The sequence below is a fragment of the Amia ocellicauda genome, chromosome 4 (assembly GCF_036373705.1).
Source record: "Amia ocellicauda isolate fAmiCal2 chromosome 4, fAmiCal2.hap1, whole genome shotgun sequence".
NCBI lineage: Eukaryota > Metazoa > Chordata > Actinopteri > Amiiformes > Amiidae > Amia > Amia ocellicauda.
The window spans coordinates 55,522,044-55,545,925 of record NC_089853.1 but is presented as its reverse complement, the minus strand read 5'-3'; the positions used below and the strand labels follow the sequence as shown (position 1 = coordinate 55,545,925).

The 23,882-nt window shown below is 39.9% G+C and overlaps 1 protein-coding gene and 1 long non-coding RNA gene across 3 annotated transcripts in view; one reads left to right on the top strand and one right to left on the bottom strand.

Moving 5' to 3' along the window:
- Nucleotides 1–259: 259 nt before the first annotated feature.
- LOC136748784 (uncharacterized) lies at nt 260–9,442 on the top strand. Its single transcript, XR_010816622.1, has 3 exons — nt 260–1,288; nt 1,886–2,028; nt 2,358–9,442. It is a non-coding gene; the product is annotated as an uncharacterized LOC136748784 (long non-coding RNA).
- A 4,344-nt stretch (nt 9,443–13,786) lies between these two features.
- The window catches only part of LOC136748783 (3'-5' exoribonuclease HELZ2), a 43,687-nt gene continuing 33,591 nt past the window's right edge, over nt 13,787–23,882 (bottom strand). For both annotated transcript variants that reach the window (XM_066702829.1, XM_066702830.1), the window contains exons 15-20: nt 23,587–23,779; nt 22,402–22,536; nt 20,652–20,864; nt 20,029–20,185; nt 17,746–17,913; nt 13,787–17,625 (exon numbers count right to left, since the gene is read on the bottom strand). In XM_066702829.1, coding sequence (XP_066558926.1) covers nt 17,513–17,625; nt 17,746–17,913; nt 20,029–20,185; nt 20,652–20,864; nt 22,402–22,536; nt 23,587–23,779 — 979 coding nt within the window. In that variant the 3' untranslated portion in view covers nt 13,787–17,512. The remainder of the gene's footprint in view (nt 17,626–17,745; nt 17,914–20,028; nt 20,186–20,651; nt 20,865–22,401; nt 22,537–23,586; nt 23,780–23,882) is intronic.

Here is a 23,882-nt window from a genome sequence, read left to right as displayed (position 1 = left end):
TTAAATTCAGCCTCCTTGTCCCTCTAGAAGGACAATGCTCCCGGTCTTCAGGCCGGTGGGGTGGAGTGGCAATCAGGGGAGTGTGTCTGGGGGAGTATGAGCATGAGTGCGAGCACCTGTGTGGAGATCTTATCCTTGAAGAACGCAGGTGTCTCTCCTGAGACTGCTCAAGTGTAGGCGATGGGGTGGCAGAGGGCGATCTTCTCGTGGGGGAAGGCTTAGGGCTGGTGGAGGAGGAAGAGGGAGAGGGTGCTCGAGGTGGTGTTAGCTGCCTCAAAGGCTCAGCGCCTTGTTGACACAGATGAGGAGCGGCTGGCTGATCCCCTGCTCCCACTTCCGCTCATTCTGGAAGAGGAAGGGGAGGTCCTCGTCCTCTTGCAGCGGGTGGTGTCCGTGAAAGCCGCGCAGTGAGGGCAATCGCAGTGAGTTGTCCTGCAAGGCATTGAGGGCATGCTCCATGCCCAGACAATGTGTACAGCGGTCGTGACGATCGTGAGAGGGCAGCTTGCTTTGGCACGTAACACAGGGCCCTTCTAGCTGGTAAGAGGAGGTCGGTTCCTATGTCCTCCTCACGGAGACCTTCCAGGAAGGACACAAGATCCTGAGGTAAAGGCAGCTCTCCCAGTACCTCAGAGGTGATCACACTATCTCGCCAGTGTTCTCGCGATCAAAGGAGTCAGCCAAGCCTCCACAGACGGACAATTGATGATGTCAAGGTCGACCAAGGTCAATGTCGCGTGTCAACAGAATCGTATGAAAATTGGTAGAGAGCTTCCTGCTAGCAGGTGATACCTCGACAAGGAAGTCAGTATTGCGGAAGAGAGGGTCACACGCCGGGCCGTCAATCGAGTGGTCGAAGTTGACACGGTGAATTGAGTAGCTGTCAATATCTTGACACTCGGTTTATAAACTGGGTGATGGAGCTCCTGACGGGCTAAACTTCCCCTTGGAGCACATTGTGCTTCGAAGAGCATGTGTAACCCTGGTTATTTTGTGCTTGTGAGACGATCCCTAAGTAACCAGAGTTTTCATTGCAGTCCGTACTTTATTGATGGTCCCTTACAGGAAAAAAACGTCTAGTACTTCACTTCCGATTCCTTAGCGTGTGGTGAGCAGAAAAGACAAGGCGGCGGCCTAGAGATTTCAATATTTTCTTTTTATTTTAAAAATATTGAATAAGTATTCAAGATTATAGAGAAATAGAGTACCAGAGAGATCGGGGATACTGAAACTGGAGCCAAGTTCGAGTGGTTTTTTGTCTGATGAACAAAGAAAATAGAGAATCCTGGTGAGTTATGTTTACCGCATGTGTTTTTCTCTGTATATAGTATACGCTAGCAATGAGAAGATTAAATATTAAAACCATTCAGGATATTATAAAATATATAAGTAAATGAAGAGAAATAAGGGAAGACTTGTATTTTATTTTTTTCCTTGATTTTTTTATTTAAGAATGTATGTGAAATGCACACAGTACCATGTAATTAGATACAGATACAGTTTTTTTGTAAAAGAAAAAAAAAGAATAATTGCAAACGATATTATTTGTGTATTGGTCGTTTTTTTGCAGAGTGCAGATTGCTGTTATTTTTTTTGTTTTAGTTTTTTGCTTAAAATAATGCAGAATGCATTTTCTATAATTTTGTTTTTTTTAGAATGCATACCACATACGTTTTATGCCTTCAGGAATATACATATATAGATGTGTGTGCATATAATGAAAAATAAATAAAAAAAAGTTAACTTTTAGATAAGTTGTGGAAAGATTGTAGTCTTTTGTTCTGAATAAGAGTAACACAATGAATGTGATTTATTTGATATGGATTGATGTATTAACCGGTTAGTGATCTGCATTAAATAAATTGTCCTGTACAATGTTGTACAGGCTGGTTTTGTTTTGAGATTTAAGAAGACTCCAGAAGTTGGACTACTACAACTTCGGCCAACTTCAGCTGTCTTCAGTGTCATTCCTGCTTTATGAGCCTGGACAAACCTTGAAAAAACAACACTGCTCCAGCCTGGCAGGAGGTAGGAATAGTTGAATAAAGTGCTTTTTTTAAAATTTTATTTAGATCTCAATCCTATTGCTATTGCATATTGTACAAATATTTTATTTTATTGAAATACATGGACAATTTTGGCCAACTGATCACATGAGTCCTGTTGTTCATTTGAATTGCTTTCTAACTATTCAATTTTTTTTTCCTTGAGAATTGAACCCATAGGGTACAACGGGACTAGATAACCAGCCTCCTTCGAACCTAAGATTCAAATAAAGATTTGATACCTCTATTAGGACCATTGGTTACCCTTAAAAGGTTAATTACTGTGTTACACATGCATCCTGTCCTCATCAGGATCTCCCCTGAGGAATGGAAGCAGGAGCCCTACTGCCTACAGGCTTGTCTGTGATGCTGCAACTGACGGCCTGATCGACAGGATGGACAAAGATATAGATATTGAGGAGAGATTGTGTTCTCATGAACAGCCATGCTTAACTTAAGCTCCTAAATCAACCAGTTTATTTTTTTACATCAGAATGAAATAAAAAAACCTGATAATTGAATAAAATAATATATTTAAAAGCAAGAGGAACATAACAGCTAAACAAAAAAAGAAAATAGTAAAAGTTATTTAAACTTTAAAAACAATTGTTACAAATTTTTTAATTAATAATAAAAATAAATGAGAAGAGTAGAAAAAGGTAAACATGAAAAGAAGGAAAGAAAGCAGAAAGCAGAAAATAGGAAAGGGAGAAATAAGAAAATAAAAAAGTAAGAAGAAAATAAATTAAATAAAAAGTAGACCAGAGTAGCCTGTCAGCTATAGAAAACCAGAACAAGGTAAGCCACTCAAATTAAAAGGTTTACATATTATATAAATAATCGAAATTAAGAAATACTGCACGGTAAATACAGTTCAAATTCAAACTCAGAGTAGAGTGTAAGTGGCAGTTGGTCTGTTTGAAAAATTGATACATTGAGCAGCAGAGAGGCCCCTACCCTAACCATAGCTCGTTCTCACAGATTAGGGAGAGCCTTGCTCTGCTGGAGGGGGAGTTGGTGGAACTCCGACGACTGGTGCTGACCATACTCCCAGACAATGACCCCCCTTTACAGCAGTTCAGAGACCAGCTCATCCAAGTCAAAAATTAATACAAAGTCTCGATCAGAGAACTGAAAGAAGAGGTGACAGAGCTGCAACGGGATAGGGAGGCTCTACAGAGGGAGGTAGCAGGAATACGAGAGGAGATGCACCAACCGAAGGAGACACACAGCCCCCCACAGCAGCACAGGGAGCTCCATCCCCCACAGCAGCACAGGGAGGACAGTCAACCAAGTAACAACTGAGTACTGCAGAGAAACAAAGATATAAACACCCATCACCCCAGCTAGACACAACGCCACACCCAAACCATATACACCAACACCAAGCACAGACCTCACACAGAACGAGGAGACAGTCTGACACTGAACCAGAGCCAGAAACAGCACCAACCCCTTCAAACAGACAACACCACCACGCTGAAGTAGTCCTGCTGATGGACTCAAATGGGAAGTTCATCAGTGAGTAGCGTCTCTTCCCCAGATGCAAGGTTTCAAAAATATGATGCCCGACAATGGGTAGGGCCCTGCAAGAGCTGTCAGCGCCACTATCGGCTCCCCCAGCCACATCATCATACACACGGGAACCAATGATCTGTGGGCCCAGCAAGACAACATGGCCAAATCAGTAGTTAGAGTAGCCAAAATAGCTACACAGGAATTCCTCAATACTGAAATTATAATTTCGACCCTGCTGTAAAGAAAGGATTTCCACCCACAATTAGTCAACAAAATTAATGCAGAGATCTCCAGAGGGTGCACTCTGCTTATGAAAGTTCACCTGGCCCACTACCTCACACCCAAAACAACACCTTTCACAACCAGCCCAGCCCAGCAGACCTAGGACCGGCACAGCACACCACCCTATACAACCAGCCCAATCCAGCAGAGCCAGGACTGGACCAGTACACCATCCTGCACAACCAGCCCAGCAGCACTAGTAGGCCGAATACAGCTATGCCGCGGCTCTCAGCCAGCCAGCAGGGACTGCCAATACAGAGCTGTGAGAGATACGCCACCTTCTAAACCTCATCTGCACTTGGCTTATGAGCTAAGTAACTGACACCAAAATGTAAAACAAATTACATAAAAAATAAATTGATAATACATGTATAATAATTGCAACAGTTTATGTATGTGTATATATACAGATGTGCTAAAATTTGTTGGTACCCCTCCACAAAAAACAAAGAATGCACAGTTTCGTCTGAAATAACTTGAAACTGACAAAAGTAATTGGCATCCACCATTGTTTATTCCATATTGAACAGAAATCAGACTTTCCTTTTGATTTTGGTTTTCAACATAATATTGTAAATAATAAAACAAATGAAAATGGCATGGACAAAAATGATGGGACCATGAATGAAGGCAATCACTGCAATCAAACGTTTTCTGTATGTCTTCTCAATGAGACTTCTGCACCTGTTAACAGGTAGTTTGGCCCACTCTTCCTGAGCAAACTGCTCCAGCTGTCTCAGGTTTGATGGTTGCCTACAAGTTTCAGCTCTTTCCATAGATGTTCAATAGGATTCAGATCAGGAATCAAAGAAGGCCACTTCAGAACAGTCCAATGTTTTGTTCTTATCCATTCTTGGATGCTTTTAGCTGTGTGTTTTGGGTCATTATCCTGTTGGAGGACCCATGACCTGCGACTGAGACAAAGCTTTCTGACACTGGGCAGTACGTTTCGCTCCAGAATGCCTTGATAGTATTGAGATTTCATTGTGCCCTGCACAGGCGCAGTAAAGCAGCCCCAAAGCAAAACTGAGCCTCCTCCATGTTTTACTGTAGGTATGCTGTTATTTTCTTTGAAAGCTTCATTTTTTCATCTGCCAACATAGAGCTGATGTGACTTGCCAAAAAGCTCCAGTTTTGACTCATCTGTCCAAAGGACATTCTCCCAGAAGGATTGTGGCTTGTCAATATGCATTTTAGCAAATTCCAGTCTGGCTTTTTTATGTTTTTCTTTCAAAAGTGGAGTCCTCCTGGATCTTCTTCCATGGAGGCTACTTTTGGTCAAAAAGCCAGGGATGGTACGATCAGAAACTGACGTACCTTCACCTTGGAGTTCAGCTTGTATCTCTTTGGCAGTTATGCTTGGTTCTTTTTCTGTCATTCGCACTATTCTTCTGTTCAATCTGGGGTTGATTTTGGCTACAGTTCCATGGACCTTGAACTTCTTAATAATATTTGCAACTGTTGTCACAGGAACATCAAGCTGCTTGTAGATCAGGGGTGTCAAATTCAATTTCACCACGGGCCATATGATCATTTCAAATTTTATTTGAAGGCCGCATAAATATTTGCTCATCCCTATTTATAATTCACTGTCAATTGAAAAATTGGTAACACTCATAGTTAGATGTATACTTTTATGATTATTCAAAACACACATCTGACCTAGTTAGCTTGTCAATGTCCAGTGTAATGTGAAGCTATCATCAGTACAGAGTGTCATTCAGTCGTGATGTCTGGGCGGATTTGCTGAGCTTCATCAGTGACACAGCTGTCCACGCGGGTTTGCGCTTCACACATTGTTAAGGTACAACGCTTCAGTTGAAGCAACCCTTCGGGTCCCAGTGAATCAGGCACCCCAGTGAGCGCTTCCAGTAACAGTTTAGACTCTCAGCAGGAGACAGGCCCGGGAAGTAAAGTCACTGACACAATGTCTGTTTGTTTATCTTCGTTTATTGAACGTTTCACACAGCCTTTTATACATCTACAAGCAATATTTCAAAGGAGGTTCGGGGCCGTCCCGAACCTGGATATTTTCTTGGCATATGTCCTGGGGCAGTTCCGAGACATGGGAAGCAATAATTGATAAGGTATTCTTTCTAATTGGGGAAACAATATTTCATCCAGATATGGAAGCACTGGTACCAAGGACACAGCACACACTATACTGATAAAAACGTGATATATATATTTTCAGTTCGTTACCTAAGGAATGTCCACGGCAGGGCAGAGAAATCCAAATAAGAACAAGGAAACCCTTATAAGAGCAAGTTTTAACTAGTATCTTACTGGAAAGCAATTTTACCCCAACACACAGAGAACGTGTGCACACTGCGTCCATCTCCAAAGGTCTTGTTAAGAGTAAAGCAAGTTCTCCTTTGTAATTGCACAGCAAGCAGCAATCTTCATCAAACCAAAAGAATAATTGAAAATAGGAGTTTAAACAGAACAAACTAATCACAATATAAGACCATAAAATAAAACCATACGTGAACCAAACACCAGTAAAAATACAAAAGAACAACGAAATAGTGCAAAGTAAAAAACAAAACCAATAACAGAAACAACCCAATAGTATGAAAACAGCGACTGATGCTCGCTAGAATAAAAACACATGCAATTAACAATTGAATACATTCAGATCTCAAATGCAACTGCTTAACATCACTAAAGAGAATAAAACATTGACCTCGGGCAACCACAGCCAGGATGCGAAATGCGCCACCCAGTCTTGCCCTATAAATAGACAACATTACGATCCTAGTATATAGATGTGATTTAACAGAATATAATACAATACTTAGGCGATGCAGCCAGGCTTACCAACAACAGCACAAACCTGCACTGCTAGAGGCCCCGTGTATAGCGTCTCTTGCTTAAAATAACAGCAAGTTTAGCAACAACTTGACAATTAGTCAATTAGGACACCGGTTGAAATTAGGGAGCAATGCATCAAACTGAGAAACCCTATTAGTCTTAAACTGTAGCCACCTGCTACACATGGTTTGCTGCAGTTTATGTTTTTAATTCAGCCACTTTGTGTAGCCTCTGCTCTCTCTCCAAACACCCAGTACTTCTCTTTGTGTTTAGTCTCGTAGTGCCGCCGTATATTGAATTATTTAATCCCGGCTAAACTCTCCTTACAAACAAGGCATGCTGGTTTTAAACTCTGCTCCACAAATGGATATTCCCACTCCCACCTTTCCTGAAACACTCTACCTTCCTTGTCGATTTTTTCTTTTCTTGGACATTTTGAGTTGAGTTTATTGCAGATTACTGAAAGAACAGGAGCGTGGACAGTAACTCAGCCTATGATTGGCTGCAGCAGCAGCAGCAGCAGCAGCAGCAACCTGCAATGACCAAGGAAAGAGGGGAAGGCAGAGGGTGATGGTAGAGACCCAGCTTTTGAAAGATTTCCTATACTGTGGATTTCAAATTGCTAAAAGGAAACTGGACAGGACCGGAGAATCCAGCACTTCAAAAGCTCCTGGAAAGGCTGAGTATTGGAATCTTAGTTTATAAATACATTGCAGCATTAAATGAAATAAGTGTAAACACAGTTTGAGAGAAGAAAGCTTTATTTAAAGTGATCATTATCCTCATCCATTTCTCCATGGTCTGGAGAAGGCATTGTCTTTGTATATCTTTTCAGACAGTACTTGTAATATTAGTCCTTTTACTCCACGTTAGATAGCACTTCACAACATTTTATCGTGCATCTTGTGTTACTAATACTAATAGGCGAGGCTCCTCATCCACCCCCAAACCTCTCCTCACAGGCGTTCCCCAAGGCTCCGTCCTGGGCCCGCTCCTGTTCTCTCTACACTCGCTCCCTGGGCCCCCTCATTGCTTCCCATGGTTTCTCCTACCACTTCTACGCTGATGATGCCCAGATCTTCCTGTCTTTTCCCTCTGCTGACCCTCTCATCCCCTCTCGCATCTCTTCCTGCTTGTCTGCTATTTCTGCCTGGATGCACTCGCACCACCTCAAGCTCAACCTCTCCAAATCAGATCTCCTCTTTTTCCCCCACTCTTCCTCACCTTCTGCTGACCTCCCTATCTCGATCCCCTTGGAATCCACCACACTCTCTCCTTCTTCCGCTAGAAATCAAGGAGTCACCCGTGATCCTGCGCTCTCCTACACCCAGCACATCACCACACTGACACGCACCTGTTGATTCTTCCTGAACAATATACGCCGGATCCGTCCCTTCCTTACCGACTACTCGACTCAGCTGCTCGTCCTGTCCCTGGTCCTCTCCCGCCTGGACTACTGCAACTCCCTCCTGGCCAGCCTGCCTGCATCTACAACCAGCCCACTCCAGCTCATCCAGAACTCTGCGGCTCGTCTGGTATTCTCTCTGCCACGGTTCGCACACGCTACTCCACTGCTCCGCTCCCTCCACTGGCTCCCGATACCGGCACGCATTCAGTTCAAGACATTGACCCTCACCTACCGCTGTCTCGACCACACTGCACCAAGCTACCTTCAGACACTCGTCTCTCCATACATCCCCTCCAGACCACTGCGGTCTTTCGGTGCCAGAAGACTAACTCTGCCTCCTCTCCACTCTCCTTCCTCCAGAGCCACTCCTTCTCATCCCTGGCCCCTAAATGGTGGAACGACCTGCCCACCGAAGTCAAAACAGCAGAGTCCTTGACCTCATTCCGGCGCTTACTCAAGACACATCTTTTCATTATAATTATAATTATAATACTTATAATATTAGTCATTTTATCCCTGCTAGATAGCACTTCAGTTTTTTATTATGCTTCTTGCATTCTTGATTTGTTTTCCTCCTTGCTCCCTTTCCCATAACCCCTGACTGTGACCCTACATCTTGAAAGCACTTAGCTTTCACCGTCCAGGATGTAGGACCTCACTTACTGTACTTGTGTAAACTGTAATTTGGAATTTGTAAAATGTATTTTGAATTGCTCTGTTTAATGTAAATTTGAATTTGTAATGGTTGATGCCTTGTACTTAACTGTATTCTTGCACCTTGTATTGCACTTATGTTGTAAGTTGCCCTGGATAAGGGCGTCTGCCAAGAAATTATAATAATAATAATAATACTGATACCATTCCCTCTGGCTGTAGAGACTGTCTTCTCCCCCCTGGCAGTGAGAAAGAAAAAGTCAGACATTGTTAAAGACTCATTGCGATCTTTGCACAAAGACATACCTAAACTGATTTATTTGCACAGAGATCTATTTCTATTTGATTGCTTTGCACAGGACTTAGCTTACTGATCTCCCTTCTGCAGGACTTACCCATTTTTGTCTTTCCAGGCAGCTACTAGAAGGGCGAAGGGTCCACTGATTCAACACCTGAGTGGTTTGTGTGCGGTGCCCCGTTATCAATAAATTGGATGTTTTAGCAAGATTGGGAGTTCAATTAGTATATCTTTTAGCTTGGTATTTTTATTATCTTTATTTATTCCTTTGTTATTTTTATTTGTTAAGGTTTTAGGACTTTAGGGTGCCCAGATCTACTTAATGGAATTTTAGTTAGTTTTAGTATTAATATATTTATATATCCTGTGTGTGCTTTAAACTGAACAGTTTAAACAAGAGTGAAAATAAATTGTTGTCCTTTCCTTACCATCCGTGTTGTGGTGCCTTGCGGTCCTTTTGAGCCTGCCTGAGAAAAATATTAATGGGTGTAAAGAGTTCCTCACTCGATTGAAACGAGTGGAGTTGTCACATTTGCGTGGTCACCCCTAGCACCCATAGGCGGTGACATATACAGGCAGGTGACAAATTAAAGGAAAAACCAACATAACGTGTCTCAGTGAGGTGTTGGGTCACCACAAGCCCCCAGAACAGCTTCAAAGCTCTTGGCACAGATTCTACGAGTCTCTGGACTCTACTGGAGGGATGGAACACCATTCTTTGAAAAGTTTACCCTCAGGGCCGGCCCGAGGTACAGGCAGACTAGGCGGTCGCCTAGGGCCCCAGAATATCAAGGGTCCCCTAACAAATGACATAAATAATATTAAAAAAATAAAAAGGTCCGACCAAGTGCTTGTGCACTGCGCACAATGTGCCGGCTGCGAGTGGAGTGACTGATGTAGCACGAGTTACAGGTTACAGCGGTGCTGCTGATGCGCCAGTGCTACGAAGTGGAGAGAGAAATGGCATATTTTAAAAAAGTACCCGTCAGGTGCAGAAAAGAGCAAGAGGAGACAAGGAGGAGGACAAGAAGGTGCAAGGTAGAGGAATGCTGCAGATGTTATTCATAATTTATTTCACCTCATGGCTTAATTTATTTCACCTCACTTGTGTCAGTGATGCTTGTATGTGACCTAAATCCATTAAACAAGCTAGCGATTATTATTTTAAATTCAGTCACTTAAGCATAATAGTTGTGTGTCATGCCGGTGATGTTTAGTATCAAAACAAAGTTCTGGCTGTCTTCTTACACACATGTCATTTCAACCCACTTCCAAGCTAACACATAACATTGCCACAACGTTCTATAAATTATGTTGCTACAACTTGGGGCAACGTTGTGTGTTAGCAGGTTGCTCAACCAGAGCAACCATAAAGCATTTCATTAAGGTATTTGGCCACAGAGAAAGTTAATCCCAAATACACCAGTAAATCCTCCTACATTCAGTTTATACATTCAGTTACCTACATTTTTGATGCTTCCTATATACCAGTTCTACAACTGTATTAACTAACCTACTCTTATAATTACTAATTCATATTTTCTTTGTGTAGAAAACCACACTATTACATTACTGAACTAGAAAACAGTGTTTCAGACCTTTTAATCTGCAGAGTTTTACAGTTAGCACAGTTTTACCCACCTTCTAATAAAAAATTACAAAGTTACACCATATGGCATTTTGATTCATAAATAGTAGAAAGTAGAACATTTAATATATGATATTAATTATGAATTACTGATACAGATTTGTAGCCCTATTTTGTGATTCATGGGTAGGTGAAATATTTTGTTTTGTTCTGGCCCTTAATCCTGCCAACATGATTTGGATGGATCAATGTAATATATTTCCAAATGAAATTTGAAATGCTCAGATTGGACATGGGGTTGAAACACTAATGTATTATGCCTCATTTATAATTCTTAAGATAAAATAAAACAAAATGAACAAACAAAAACGATGGAGATGGGGCTGACGTTGAGTTTTGCTTAATTAACAGCAGCTTTGTCTGATAAAAACACAGTAAATAATAATGAAAAATGAAAGAAAATGTTTCCAAAAGATTCTCACAAACTATCAAAATACAATACAAATTTAGAAGGTGAGCAAATAAACTTTAATCTTAGTAAGTTGCATGGTTTTCAGTGTCAGCAAAATTACCTTTCTGCTAGAACTTTGTGAAAGGGAGATGGAACATTGCAATTGTTCTAATAGGCCTAAAATCACAAGAGTATCTCACACACAGAAAGACACCTTTTGCAATGTTTTGTTTATTAAATCAAGAAGGAAAGATACAGAGAAATCAACTAAGAATATGACCTTAAAAAAATAAAGCTGCAATACATCCACCAATTATCAATTAATTACCAGTTAACAATTTACTATTTACAGTGGGTTTTTTTTTGCTTGCCATATTCTTTAATCAAATCCCATTACTACAGGGTGGGTCTGTGGGACTGCAATTGAATCTAGACCTACAGTGAGGGAAAAAAGTGTTTGATCCCCTGCTGATTTTGTGCATTTGCCCACTGACAAATAAATGATCAGTCTATAATTTTAATGGTAGGTGTATTTTAACAGTGAGAGACAGAATAATAACAACAAAATCCAGAAAAACGCATTTCAAAAAAGTTATAAATTGATTTGATCATGATTTGTATGTTAATGAGTGAAATAAGTATTTGATCCCCTATCAATCAGCAAGATTTCTGGCTCCCAGGTGTCTTTTATACAGGTAACGAGCTGAGATTAGGAGCACTCTCTTAAAGGGAGTGCTCCTAATCTCAGCTCGTTTCCTGTATAAAAGACACCTGTCCACAGAAACAATCAATCAATCAGATTCCAAACTCTCCACCATGGCCAAGACCAAAGAGCTGTCCAAGGATGTCAGGGACAAGATTGTAGACCTACACAAGGCTAGAATGGGCTACAAGACCATCGCCAAGCAGCTTGGTGAGAAGGTGACAACAGTTGGTGCGATTATTCGCAAATAGAAGAAACACAAAATAACTGTCAGTCTCCCTCGGTCTGGGGCTCCATGCAAGATCTCACCTCGTGGAGTTTCAATGATCATGAGAACGGTGAGGAATCAGCCCAGAACTACACGGGAGGATCTTGTTAATGATCTCAAGGCAGCTGGGACCATAGTCACCAAGAAAACAATTGGTAACACACTGCCGTGAAGGACTGAAATCCTGCAGCACCCGCAAGGTCCCCCTGCTCAAGAAAGCACATGTACAGGCCTGTCTGTAGTTTGCCAATGAACATCTGAATGATTCAGAGGAGAACTGGGTGAAAGTGTTGTGGTCAGATGAGACCAAAATCGAGCTCTTTGGCATCAACTCAACTCGCCGTGTTTGGAGGAGGAGGAATGCTGCCTATGACCCCAAGAACACCATCCCCATCGTCAAACATGGAGGTGGAAACATTATGCTTTGGGGGTGTTTTTCTGCTAAGGGGACAGGACAACTGCACCGCATCAAAGGGACGATGGACGGGGCCATGTACCGTCAAATCTTGGGTGAGAACCTCCTTCCCTCAGCCAGGGCATTGAAAATGGGTCGTGGATGGGTATTCCAGCATGACAATTACCCAAAACACTCAGCCAAGGCAACAAAGGAGTGGCTCAAGAAGAAGCACATTAAGGTCCAGGAGTGGCCTAGCCAGTCTCCAGACCTTAATCCCATAGAAAATCTGTGGAGGGAGCTGAAGGTTCGAGTTGCCAAATGTCAGCCTCGAAACCTTAATTACTTGGAGAGGATCTGCAAAGAGGAGTGGGACAAAATCCCTCCTGAGATGTGTGCAAACCTGGTGGCCAACTACAAGTCTGACCTCTGTGATTGCCAACAAGGGTTTTGCCACCAAGTACTAAGTCGAAGGGGTCAAATACTTATTTCCCTCATTAACATGCAAATCAATTTATAATTTTTTTGAAATGCGTTTTTCTGGATTTTTTTGTTGTTATTCTGTCTCTCACTGTTAAAATACACCTACCATTAAAATTATAGACTGATAATTTCTTTGTCAGTGGGCAAACATACAAAATCAGCAGGGGATCAAATACTTTTTTCCCTCACTGTAAATTATGGAGAATTACATACAGTGCATTTCACATGATGATCAACAGAGCTTATTCTTGTAAACAGTGCAAACTTAGTTTTCATTTTCTTCTAACTTTTGTCAAAGTCATTAAATGCATGAATTGATCTGGGGGTCTAATGAAATCATTATTGGAGTCCAGACATCTGAAATGCTTAATTGTTTTAGTCCCCAGTAAGTCCATGGATAGTGGTTAAGTCACTGTCTTAGTGTAGTTGATGAAAATTGTTCTGAGCTCTACTTAACACTATACTAGAGTCACTACTGAATTGGTGTGATATTCCAAACATTAACACAAAGTTGAAAGCTCATGTTACTAAAACTGTTAACTAAATCGACATTTGTGAATGCACATGGATGTTTATTAAACAGTCTACAAGGCTACAAAGCAGACCCACTTTTGATAAAAAATATTGTTTATATATATAATCAAATTCCAAACTCCAATAGAAAAAAAACAAAATTTTCTTTTAGTTTGATACATATTACATATAATATATTGCTATATATTAAGTTTCTTATAAATCTCTTAGCTCAGTATACACAGTAGCTGGTTTAGAAAAGGTATATTCACATGCTTTATATATATTTAAAAAAATACAAAGACGTACATGAAAAATAAAACAATTACAAAAAAGTGACCAATAAAAAGCCCAATGAAAGCAAGAAAACAAATAATTCTTAATTTTATTATTATTTTTATTTCTTGGCAGACGCCCTTGTCCAGGGTGACTTACAACATAAGTGAAAAAATACAGTGAAGTACAAGGCATCAATCATTACAAATTCAAATTAGCTAAAACATAGCAATTCAAAATAATACATTTTACAAATTCCAATTACAATTGAAACAAGTACAGTAAGAGACTTCCGACATCCTGGATGGTGAAAGCTAAGTGCTGTCAAGATGTAGGGTTACAGACTAAGGAAAGGGAAAGGGAAAGGGAGCAAGGAGGAAAACAATCAAGAACGCGAGGAGCATAATAAGCTGAAGTGCTATCTAGCAGGGATAGAGGACTAATATTACAAGTGCTGTCGGAAGAGATGCGTCTTGAGTAAGCGCCGGAATGAGGTCAAGGACTCTGCTGTTTTGACTTTGGTGGGCAGGTCGTTCCACCACTTCATAAAGCATCCTTCACATATTTCATAACACAGTTTGCCTCAGATCTGTCATGATTCACATATTCTACTGCAGATATCTCTAATTAAAGATAATTAAGGTATATATTGATGTAAAATGGAATATACAGCAATATTGCTGAAACATTTCACACAATTCTGAATAAATAAGGATTATGGATGAAATAATTACATGTGTTTGTATTTTTTCAGTGATTTAAAACAGACTGCATAATGTGCTTTTTTGTTAAAACAAACAACAACCTTGATCTACCTTTATCCTTGAATCTTAACTTTTCCATTAAGTTATACCTTTCCTTTCATTACACTGAATTTCTTCTGCATGAATACATAATGTCAAGACATCTTTAGCCAAAGCAGATACAGAACCTAGAGGAGACATTTTCCAACACAGAAAGGGATGAATGCTTGGGCAAGCTTGATTAGATTATCTAATACACTGTTATCCTTTCAGAACCAGGCTGGTGCTTCATTATGGTTGCCTTGTAACCATAACCCTGTTTGGCCCCACCAAAGTGATCTGGGCCCCGTTCCTCGTAGCTGGCTTACCGAGTTAGACAGATAACTTTGAGGATAACTTGACAGAAGTCAGGCTTTTTCCTTTCCTCGAAGCAAGCTTATAGTAAGTTACTAAAGCAACACATCCCAAACCTGCTCCAGTGCAGGTGCACTCTGAGTTAGCCGGATCTGTGCAGAAACGCTTGTATTTCAACCCAATGAGTGCTCGACACACCCCTCTGAAATTGCAACGCCCTCCCTTAGAGATCAAAGAGCAATTTTAATTAGATCAGCTTTTTGTAGGGAACAAGTACCGAGAGATCGCAAAGATAATTTGCATCATTCTTATGTTTTCCTATTTGAGCGCTACAGATTCAGTCGGCAAGGTATAATTTACCTAATAAATCTACTTTCACCAAACCACCAGGCACAGCTGTTCTTTGACAGAAACGCAGACTATATGCAGCGCTGCACTTATTTGCTAGTGGCGCACAGTCAGATCCACATCAAGGCACCTCAGGACCAAATTATGTTAATGACAATTTTAACAACGATTAGGCCTATACAATGCCTGTGCTAGACAGTAGGGTATCAGATTGTTGATAATACTGAACCTCATCCATGACTTGACCTCAGTTATTCCCATGTGATCTGTGACTCCACCTGCCTCATTTCAAGTATTGAACCCATGTGGCCAGGCTCTGTCCAACTCAAGAATACTCAGAGTCTAACATTGTGTCAGAGGAAGGTGTAGGAAATAATCTTATTTGTCAGAAATCATTGCTTAAATATTTATTTTATGAAGTGATCTAATAGTGTTCATCTCATAGGTCAATATGATGGGATAATTTCCGGTTAATTTGGCTAAAAAGGCGAAGAGACCATTTATATCAAACATTAATTAGTACAACATAATACTAAAGTATTCTATATTTTAAAAAGAACAATGGCAAAGTATGACAAAACAATAAAGAGCAAACGATTCTGATGTAGCAAACTCTCAGTCCATGTTACATTCCATTACTACAAGCGTGCAGATTTAAATTGGATGTGTGTGAAATTATTATAATGGGGTAAATACAGCCTGTGTAATAAAACATATATTTAAAATGAAGCGATGCCATGCTTCCTCTCTGGACTTGGCAGCAGCAGTACTGTTGAATTTAGCTGCAAAAATGTTTTTATATTCCTCAAAACTTTCCATTGCTCAGTCAGGCTGGCACAAGTTGCTCTCTGTTTTGATGTAATTTCTGGTACAGATCAGTGTTTCTGTGCTCCGCAATCCTCCCCTGTGAGGCGGCATGAGCCTGCACACACACACGGATTTCTTAAGTCGGGATCCAGTTAATGAGACAAGTTTAGCCTCTATTCAGCTTCGAGGAATGGATATAGCCTTACTTCAATTATCGGATTCATTGAATACGGTTAGCCTGAATTAGTTAAACCAGGTATGAGGAACGGGGCCCTGCTTTATTTCAGATAAGAAAGAAAGTTTACAAACGAGGGGAGGCCATTTGACCCATCTGGGATATCTTGAGCTTTGTAATATGTTAGTTAATATGATGCCCCTCTGTCATGCCATTTGGTACAATTTCCGCACACTACTTATGTAACCTTGTGGACAAGTATCAGAAACAACAGGGAGGTTTGTAACCAATGCCATGTTTACCTCATCCCCTGAAAGTGTCAAGACAAGGGAAATTGCAGATGTTTTGAGAACTGATTTTGTCTGCTATAGACTTCTCAAGACACAAAAAGAAAGGCAGATACTGTACACACAGGCCCTGTATGAGCCAAAATGAATTAATTTGGATGAGTTCAATATAGTTGCTGATCAATACTAGACATTTTCACAGAGACTGCTATCCCTAAGCTATTGTAATAGTATTTGTGTTTGATGTATCCATCTAAGTTAATGGCTCCCTTTTCACTGCACATTACGATAATGCCTTACCTGACACAAGCATTTACTCACAAGGAGTAAAATATGTTTAAATATAGTGATTAAAAACTCTGACCTCTAAAAAAGGAATGCATTCGAAGATTTAAAAAGTATTATCCTGGTACCAAAGAGAAGAACTTGTGTTTGCAATTTACTGTGTTCCACATACAAAATTGATTTGGAATGTTCCATGAGAAAGGAAAATCATCAAAATCTCCAAAAAATTTAATTTTTTTTAGCACCAATAAAAAATATCTGCATTAATACTTATTCACTTATTATTAATATTAATGTATTCTTCAACTTTACCTGAGTTTTTTGTTTAGTTTTAGAAACAACATACACATTCTGGAGTATAAATCATTTGACGATTTAAAAATTCCTGGTGTTTTGTTTTCACGTGTCTTCATCAATAGCTAGCAACACAACATTTCTTTTGGTCCTGCTTTTTTAAATTGTGCTTCATGTGACTGTGTTTTGGGTGTAAATATGCAAGGTTTTAAGATCAGTTTTGTTACCAAGTAACAGCAAGTGTAAAATTAGTTAATCAGTAAAGAGAGAATTGTTGCTAGGAACTGATGAAGACTTGAGTCAAAGTCTGAGAGGAACATAAACAAGAATGGTAGATAAATGGATGTTTGTGATTTAGATAACACTACAGACACAAAGGATCACTTTTTGGATTGAAGTGTTATCTCTACCTGTTATTTCCACCATTGCTAACGTTAACAGAATCTTGAAGATCCAGTGATATGACTTTTTAATGCTTTTTCTGTTGACTTTCTGCAGGAGATTGTAGTACAGCAAGTCTAGGTTTATCTCTTTCCATGTATGGAGAAGTCTTCTGCATTTATAATGCAGTTATTTTTTCTGTAGTGATTCAACAGATGTTTCCAGGCAGTACTGCAGTTCAACAACATTTGGTTCCCTGAAGAGGAGAAAACAAAACAGTAATGGCACATGCAGTATAAACACCCACAATACAAAATCTCAAAACAGCTATCATGGAAACAGAACTCCATCCGTATTGTCCTTCATGACACCTTACCTATAATACACAGGCCTTCCTGGGCTCGTGTGATGCCCACGTTGATTTGATTGGGGTCCCCGACAAATCCCACATATTTTGAAAGCCAGCCTTTGGACGGTTCAGTCTCTATCTCTTTTGTTGGACAGGAACGTACTGTGGACAGTATGACATAGCGCCACTCGCTTCCTGTGGACAGGGTACAATCTCTGAGTCTCACAATGTCTAACAGAAACTTGCAATATTGTTCTTTTTATAATCTGATTGCAGAATGTATGGGTACAGTACATAAGGACAACATATAACAATATGTTTATATGTTTAAATGTACACTACCATACAAAAGTTTTAGAACACCCCCATTTTTCCAGTTTTTATTGAAATTTAAGCAGTTAAAGTCCAGTGAATAACCTGAAATGATACAAAGGTAAGCGGTAAACTGCCAGAGGTTAAAAAAAAAAGTTTAGGTTTCCAAAACTGAAAATAATGTACATTTCAGAGTTATAAAAAAAGGCCTTTTTCAGGGAACAAGTAATGGGTTGACAACTTACAGCTGTTCTGCAGCAATGGAAGTAAATTAAGCCTTGAAAGTTGATGCTAACAATTCCTACAGGTGTCTCGACTTTTGCTGATTACTTACAAACCCTCTGTCTGTATAAAAGCATTGTTGGAACAGACTGTGTTACTACACCCTCAAGCATTATTTGGACAGTATTGTACTGCAGGAAGTAATACATTGCTATGATAATGGCGAGCAAAAGGCAATTAACAAAGGAAGATAGACAGACCATTATAACCCTTAAAAGTGTAGGTCTTTCCTTTAGAGGAATTGCAAAGAAAGCCAAGCTGTCAGTGAGTACAGTTTCCTACACCATCAAAAGGCAGGAAACTCTTACAGGAAGAGGTCTGGCAGACCCAAAGCCACAACAGAATCAGAAGACAAGTTTCTGAGAGTCAAAAGCTTGCGTGATAGACGGCTCACAGGACAACAGCTTCAAGCACAGCTTAATAATGGTCGAAGCAAGCAAGTCTCAGTTTCAACTGTGAAGAGAAGACTTCGAGCTGCAGGTTTGACAGGTCGATTGGCAGTAAGAAAGCCATTGCTAAGATGGCAAAATAAGGAAAAGAGGCTTGCCTGGGCCATGAAGCACCACCAGTGGACTACTGAAGACTGGGAGAAGGTCTTATGGACCGTTGAATCAAGATTTTAAATCTTTGGTTCACCATGCAGGGTTTCTGTATGCCGTCGAGTTGGTGAAAGGATGATTCCTCAGTGTGTGACACCAACTGTCAAACATGGAGGAGGAAGCATGATAGTCTGGGGCTCTTTTGCTGGATCCAGAGTCGGCGACTTGCACAGAGTGAGTGACACCCTGAACCAAAATGGCTACCACAGCATTTTGCAGCGCCATGCAATACCCTCTGGTATACGCCTAGTTGGTCAGGCGTTCATCCTACAGCAAGATAATGACCCAAAATATACCTTCAGGCTATGTCAGAACTACCTTAGATGAAAAGAACAAGACGGTAGGTTTCAAATCATGGAATGGCCAGCACAGTCTCCAGACTTAAACACCATCGAGCTGGTTTGGGATGAACTGGACAGAATGGTGAAAGCAAAGCAACCTACAATTGCAACACATTTTCCGAAAAATATTTGATTTCCATTGCAGTCACTAGGGTGTCAGCTGTTATATCTGCAAAAGGTGGCTACTTTGATGAGTCAAACATTTAGATAAAATTTTGTTAAACAAAATGATTCCATGATTTCTTTTTTATTTTCAATTGTTTATGTGTTCTATGCTTTAGTTTCAGAGTACATTGAGACACTAAACTGCATACATTTCAATAAAAACTGGAAAAATGGAGGTGTTCTAAAAATTTTGACTGGTAGTGTATGTGTGTGTAATTATGTATATATGCTATCTGGAAGATTAAAGGATGTATTTGTTAATTATATGTTTACATAAGGGTATAACTTGGTATTTCGTAAAAGGTGGGAGGAGCTACAAGGGTGTGGCCTCATTCTCATCCTCCCTGGTGTGGGAGAAGGAGCTCACTATTTAGCACGTTTACTAAAAGCAGTAGTGTTGAAAACATACCTATCACTGGTTTTGTTTATTGTCTTGGGTTTCTTTTGTTTTGTTTGGTTTCTTTCTTAGGGTTTTGTGGCCCCTCAGAGAAATAAATCACTTTGAGGACTAACTTCCTCAAACTCCTCTCAGTCATATGCACTGATCACAAACAAAATCTTGCTGGATGTTTTGAGAATTTTGAAAGCAAAACAAATGAAAGAAAACTGACCTTGACTTTTTGTGATGGTGCTCACAGTAATTGTATGCATTTTCTTTTTCTTCAGTTGCTTCTTGATCTCTGCCACCTGGGCATTGTAGGGTGTGAGAATAGCAATGCTTTCTGGACTGATTCTGCCATTTGTTATCAGTAGATCAGCAAAATGGACCTGTGGAGTAACAATAAGGTTCAGTGAGCAAACAGGTCATAAGTCAGTGCTTCAATTAATTTGACAATGAAGCCCAAGTGCAATAGCTTTTGAGGCATTGAAAGCATTGTATTGGTGCATTGGATATACTCTAGGTGGCAATCTTGTAACTGCTTTAAAAATGATTATGCACAGGCTCAAGAATTATACTTTTTCAGAAAGCTGGTTACACACTATTTATTTATTTATTTCTGTGGAGTTTACTACACAGCCATTTCTCAGTTCCTCCGTGTGGCCCTTATGAGTAGATATGAATCTTAATGTTCTGACCCAACCTCTTCAAGCACAATACCCCTTTATGATATAAGGAACTGGAAAGTGAGATCCAAAGAATCCCTAACATTAGTGATAAAGTAGTGATAAAGTAAAGTAGTTGATCATCCTACTACTACTACTAACACATTTTTTTTAGATAAATTATACTAACAGCCATTTTGACTTCCTCCATGTTTGCTTTTGAATTTTCATTTCCTTTCTCTGTGGTCACCACCAGACTTCTCTCCTTTCCCAAGATGTGTGTAAAGAGTATCTGAGTGTTCTTATTAAAGGCTGTTTGTAGGACACTGGTTTTGCGTTCTACTGCTGTCTTCAAACTCCCATTATAGGACTCCATAGATGGAAACTTGCAGATATCCTCATGCTGCAATGAAAGAGAATAAAGTATCAGTTAGTGTTAACAGGGTATAATGCAGGAAATCGTAAGGCTTTTCCCAGCCCAGATACAGCCCTTCACAAATGTGAATTTCCCGCCTTTCATTTATGCTAAATGAAAAGGAGTGTTGGCTCCCCCTACCACCCATTTTGTGTAACTGCAGTATTTTTGGAAGTTTGGAATTCTTCTTTGCAGTAACTGTATTTATTCAAGTACCAAAAACAATTATTCTACATATAGGTGTAGGTTTAGGGAGGAATGGGGGCTGAGAGAACATTAAATTCTCCCCCGAATACTGTCTGCTTGGCTCCATAGGCGTAGTGGTAGCGTGGCATTATTTTGAAATCCACTCCTCTTCCAGGCAAGCTACGCCCACACATGCCCACACAGGATTCCAAATGCTGGCATTGGTCATTGGGTAATTGTCAATCATATTGTATGCAGCAAATTGCAGGAAACACTTGTCAATAATTTATTTATGTCTGCTGAACTTGTCAGTAATTTTTTATGTGGCCAATTACCTTTTTATAAAAGGCAAGAGAAAAAAGAAGAGGAGGGAGTGTTTCTTACAAAGAGTTGGCGTTGTTGTTAGTAAAGTGATAGTGAGTAGTTTTGAGGTTGTTAATCAGGAGATGCAACTGCTTATAAAGTAGCATGATCAGTTCACAATCACACAGGGTTTATAACTTGTATGTTAGTTTTACAATCAAATGGGTCTGTTTATGATGAAGTTAGCAGTAGGCAAGGCTAGTTTGATTGAAAAGCATATTGACCTGGTCTGAAACGATTATCAAGCTAAATACATATGATGAGACTGTTCACTGTAAACACTGTACAGAGAACACACACACAGTATCATGTGAACTGTAACATTTTAATGTTCAGCTAATAAAAAGTATGATGTTCTTCATTAATATGAAATCAGTCAAAGAAACACTTAAAATAGGACAGCTCTGCTTTATAACCTTTGTGTTAGAACTAACTACCTGACATACAGTATCAAATGAAAACTCATTACCGTGGGCTTATTAATGTGAGTTAAGATCTCTGCTTGCACAATGTTTATTTTGTATCTCAAAATTTATTTGGCACAAGGGCTGACATTTTTGCATTCTGTATTAACAAGTAGGTCTTGTTTGGGATATGCAATTAGCGCCCCCAATATTGATTGCTTCCCTGTTTGCTCGATATGAACGACGAATCCGATCCCGGTCGGCAACTACGCGCAAACCACCCCCCGCCCTCGGACTCGCAATTCATGTCCCCCCGAATCCTGAAACCAAACCTACACCCCTGCTTATACTGTATGATAAATACTTTTAGCAGCACTAATTCCACAAACAAAGCCAAGGCAACAAGCCAAACCACTGGAACTGTATTAGACTTAAAAAGGGGATGAATATTAACAGTCTAATATCTCATGCTATCTCTGTCATTTAATATAGTTGTAATTCGTGAAACAGTGTGCTATGGCAATCAATGCTGGGCCTAAACTCTCTGATTCTTTCCATGCACACAAACTTACCATTCTGTACTGCGTGTCAAGCATGATTGCCTTTTCCATGTAGCGTTCAAAGAGGGATCTGGACATGCCCAGCTTTCGAACCAGCTCATTCTTCACAATGGGTCGAAGCTGCTTGTGGTCACCAAGCAACACGATCTGAAAGGGAATCCCCAGTCAGTGGCACTTAACCCAACTATTGTTTTATTTAATCTGTGTTGACCAGCCAGGACAGGCCAACACATGCTTTACAGGCATATTATCCACGCAGGTCTCAGCTGAAGATCGGTGTTAAAGGGGTTTCAAAGCTAAAACAGTTAAAAAGAGCTCATTACAATAAAATAAAATCATACAAATTAAATTGTCAAATCAGTGCATTTGTACATGCATGTCTGGTAACACACACAAAATATTAGTTTCACAAACTAAAATTAGTGTGTGAATCAAGTTGCAAAAAGTATATACTATATAAATATGGAAATCTTACTGAAAGCCCAACAAGGAGAGTAGTTTTGGCAAATAAGCAATTGACTGATACAATGCAACAGTATGTATACCCACAATGCCAATTATCAACATTGGGCTGCAAAACACACTTCAATGAATCCTTAAATTCCTTTCATTCATGTATGCATTCATATATATTTTATATATATTTTCTCTCATTGGGGCATAGGGGAGCATGTCAGTAACAGTATAAAATACAAGCTCATATTAATGCAATTTACAAGACACATTTTAATCTGGGGGTTTATGGCACACAAGACCCAGATGCATTTATATGTACTTTGGAAATGTGGCATTGTTGAAACACCAATTAAAAACCATTTAGAAAAAAATGAAAATAATAGTAAATAATATTTGAATTGCCCATTTTTCTATCAACAATCACAATCAGTAATCAAAGAAAATTAAAATGCAGCATCGGTTAATACCGAGCTTGAAAAGAGTCAGAGTAACAAATTCTCATTTCAAGGGTAACGTCCAGCTATAGAAATGTACAAATTAGAATAGTTCCTGCAAATGATTATGCTGTAAAAGGGGCTTAACATTTTATAGCATGTTTTTGATTCTTTGATGGGCCTCCTATAGCTGAAAAAATCTAAATGTGGTTGGCGATGGCCTTTATAGAAACAGTTTTAAAACTTCTGCAGAAACCAATACGAATAGCTGCTTTGTCATTTTTAAGTAAAAATATATCCAACAGACCTTCTCAGGTTGATGGCCGACCAATGGGACGAGAGCCTGGGGCTCCGTTGCCATGGCGCACTCATCAATCAGAATCTGCCGTGCACTGACTTTATTGGTCAGGTTCGGGGTGGAGGCGGCAGTGCAGGTGCACAAAATGACATCGTGATGCTCTAGCTCATACAGTCTGGCATCATTCACCACTTTCTTGTATCTAGAAGTAAATAAACAGAATACATAGATGAAAGCAAATGAGCAACATTCCAGCTGCTGGTCAAGTGGGATTTCGCATGGATTTCAGTTACGAACATCCGAAT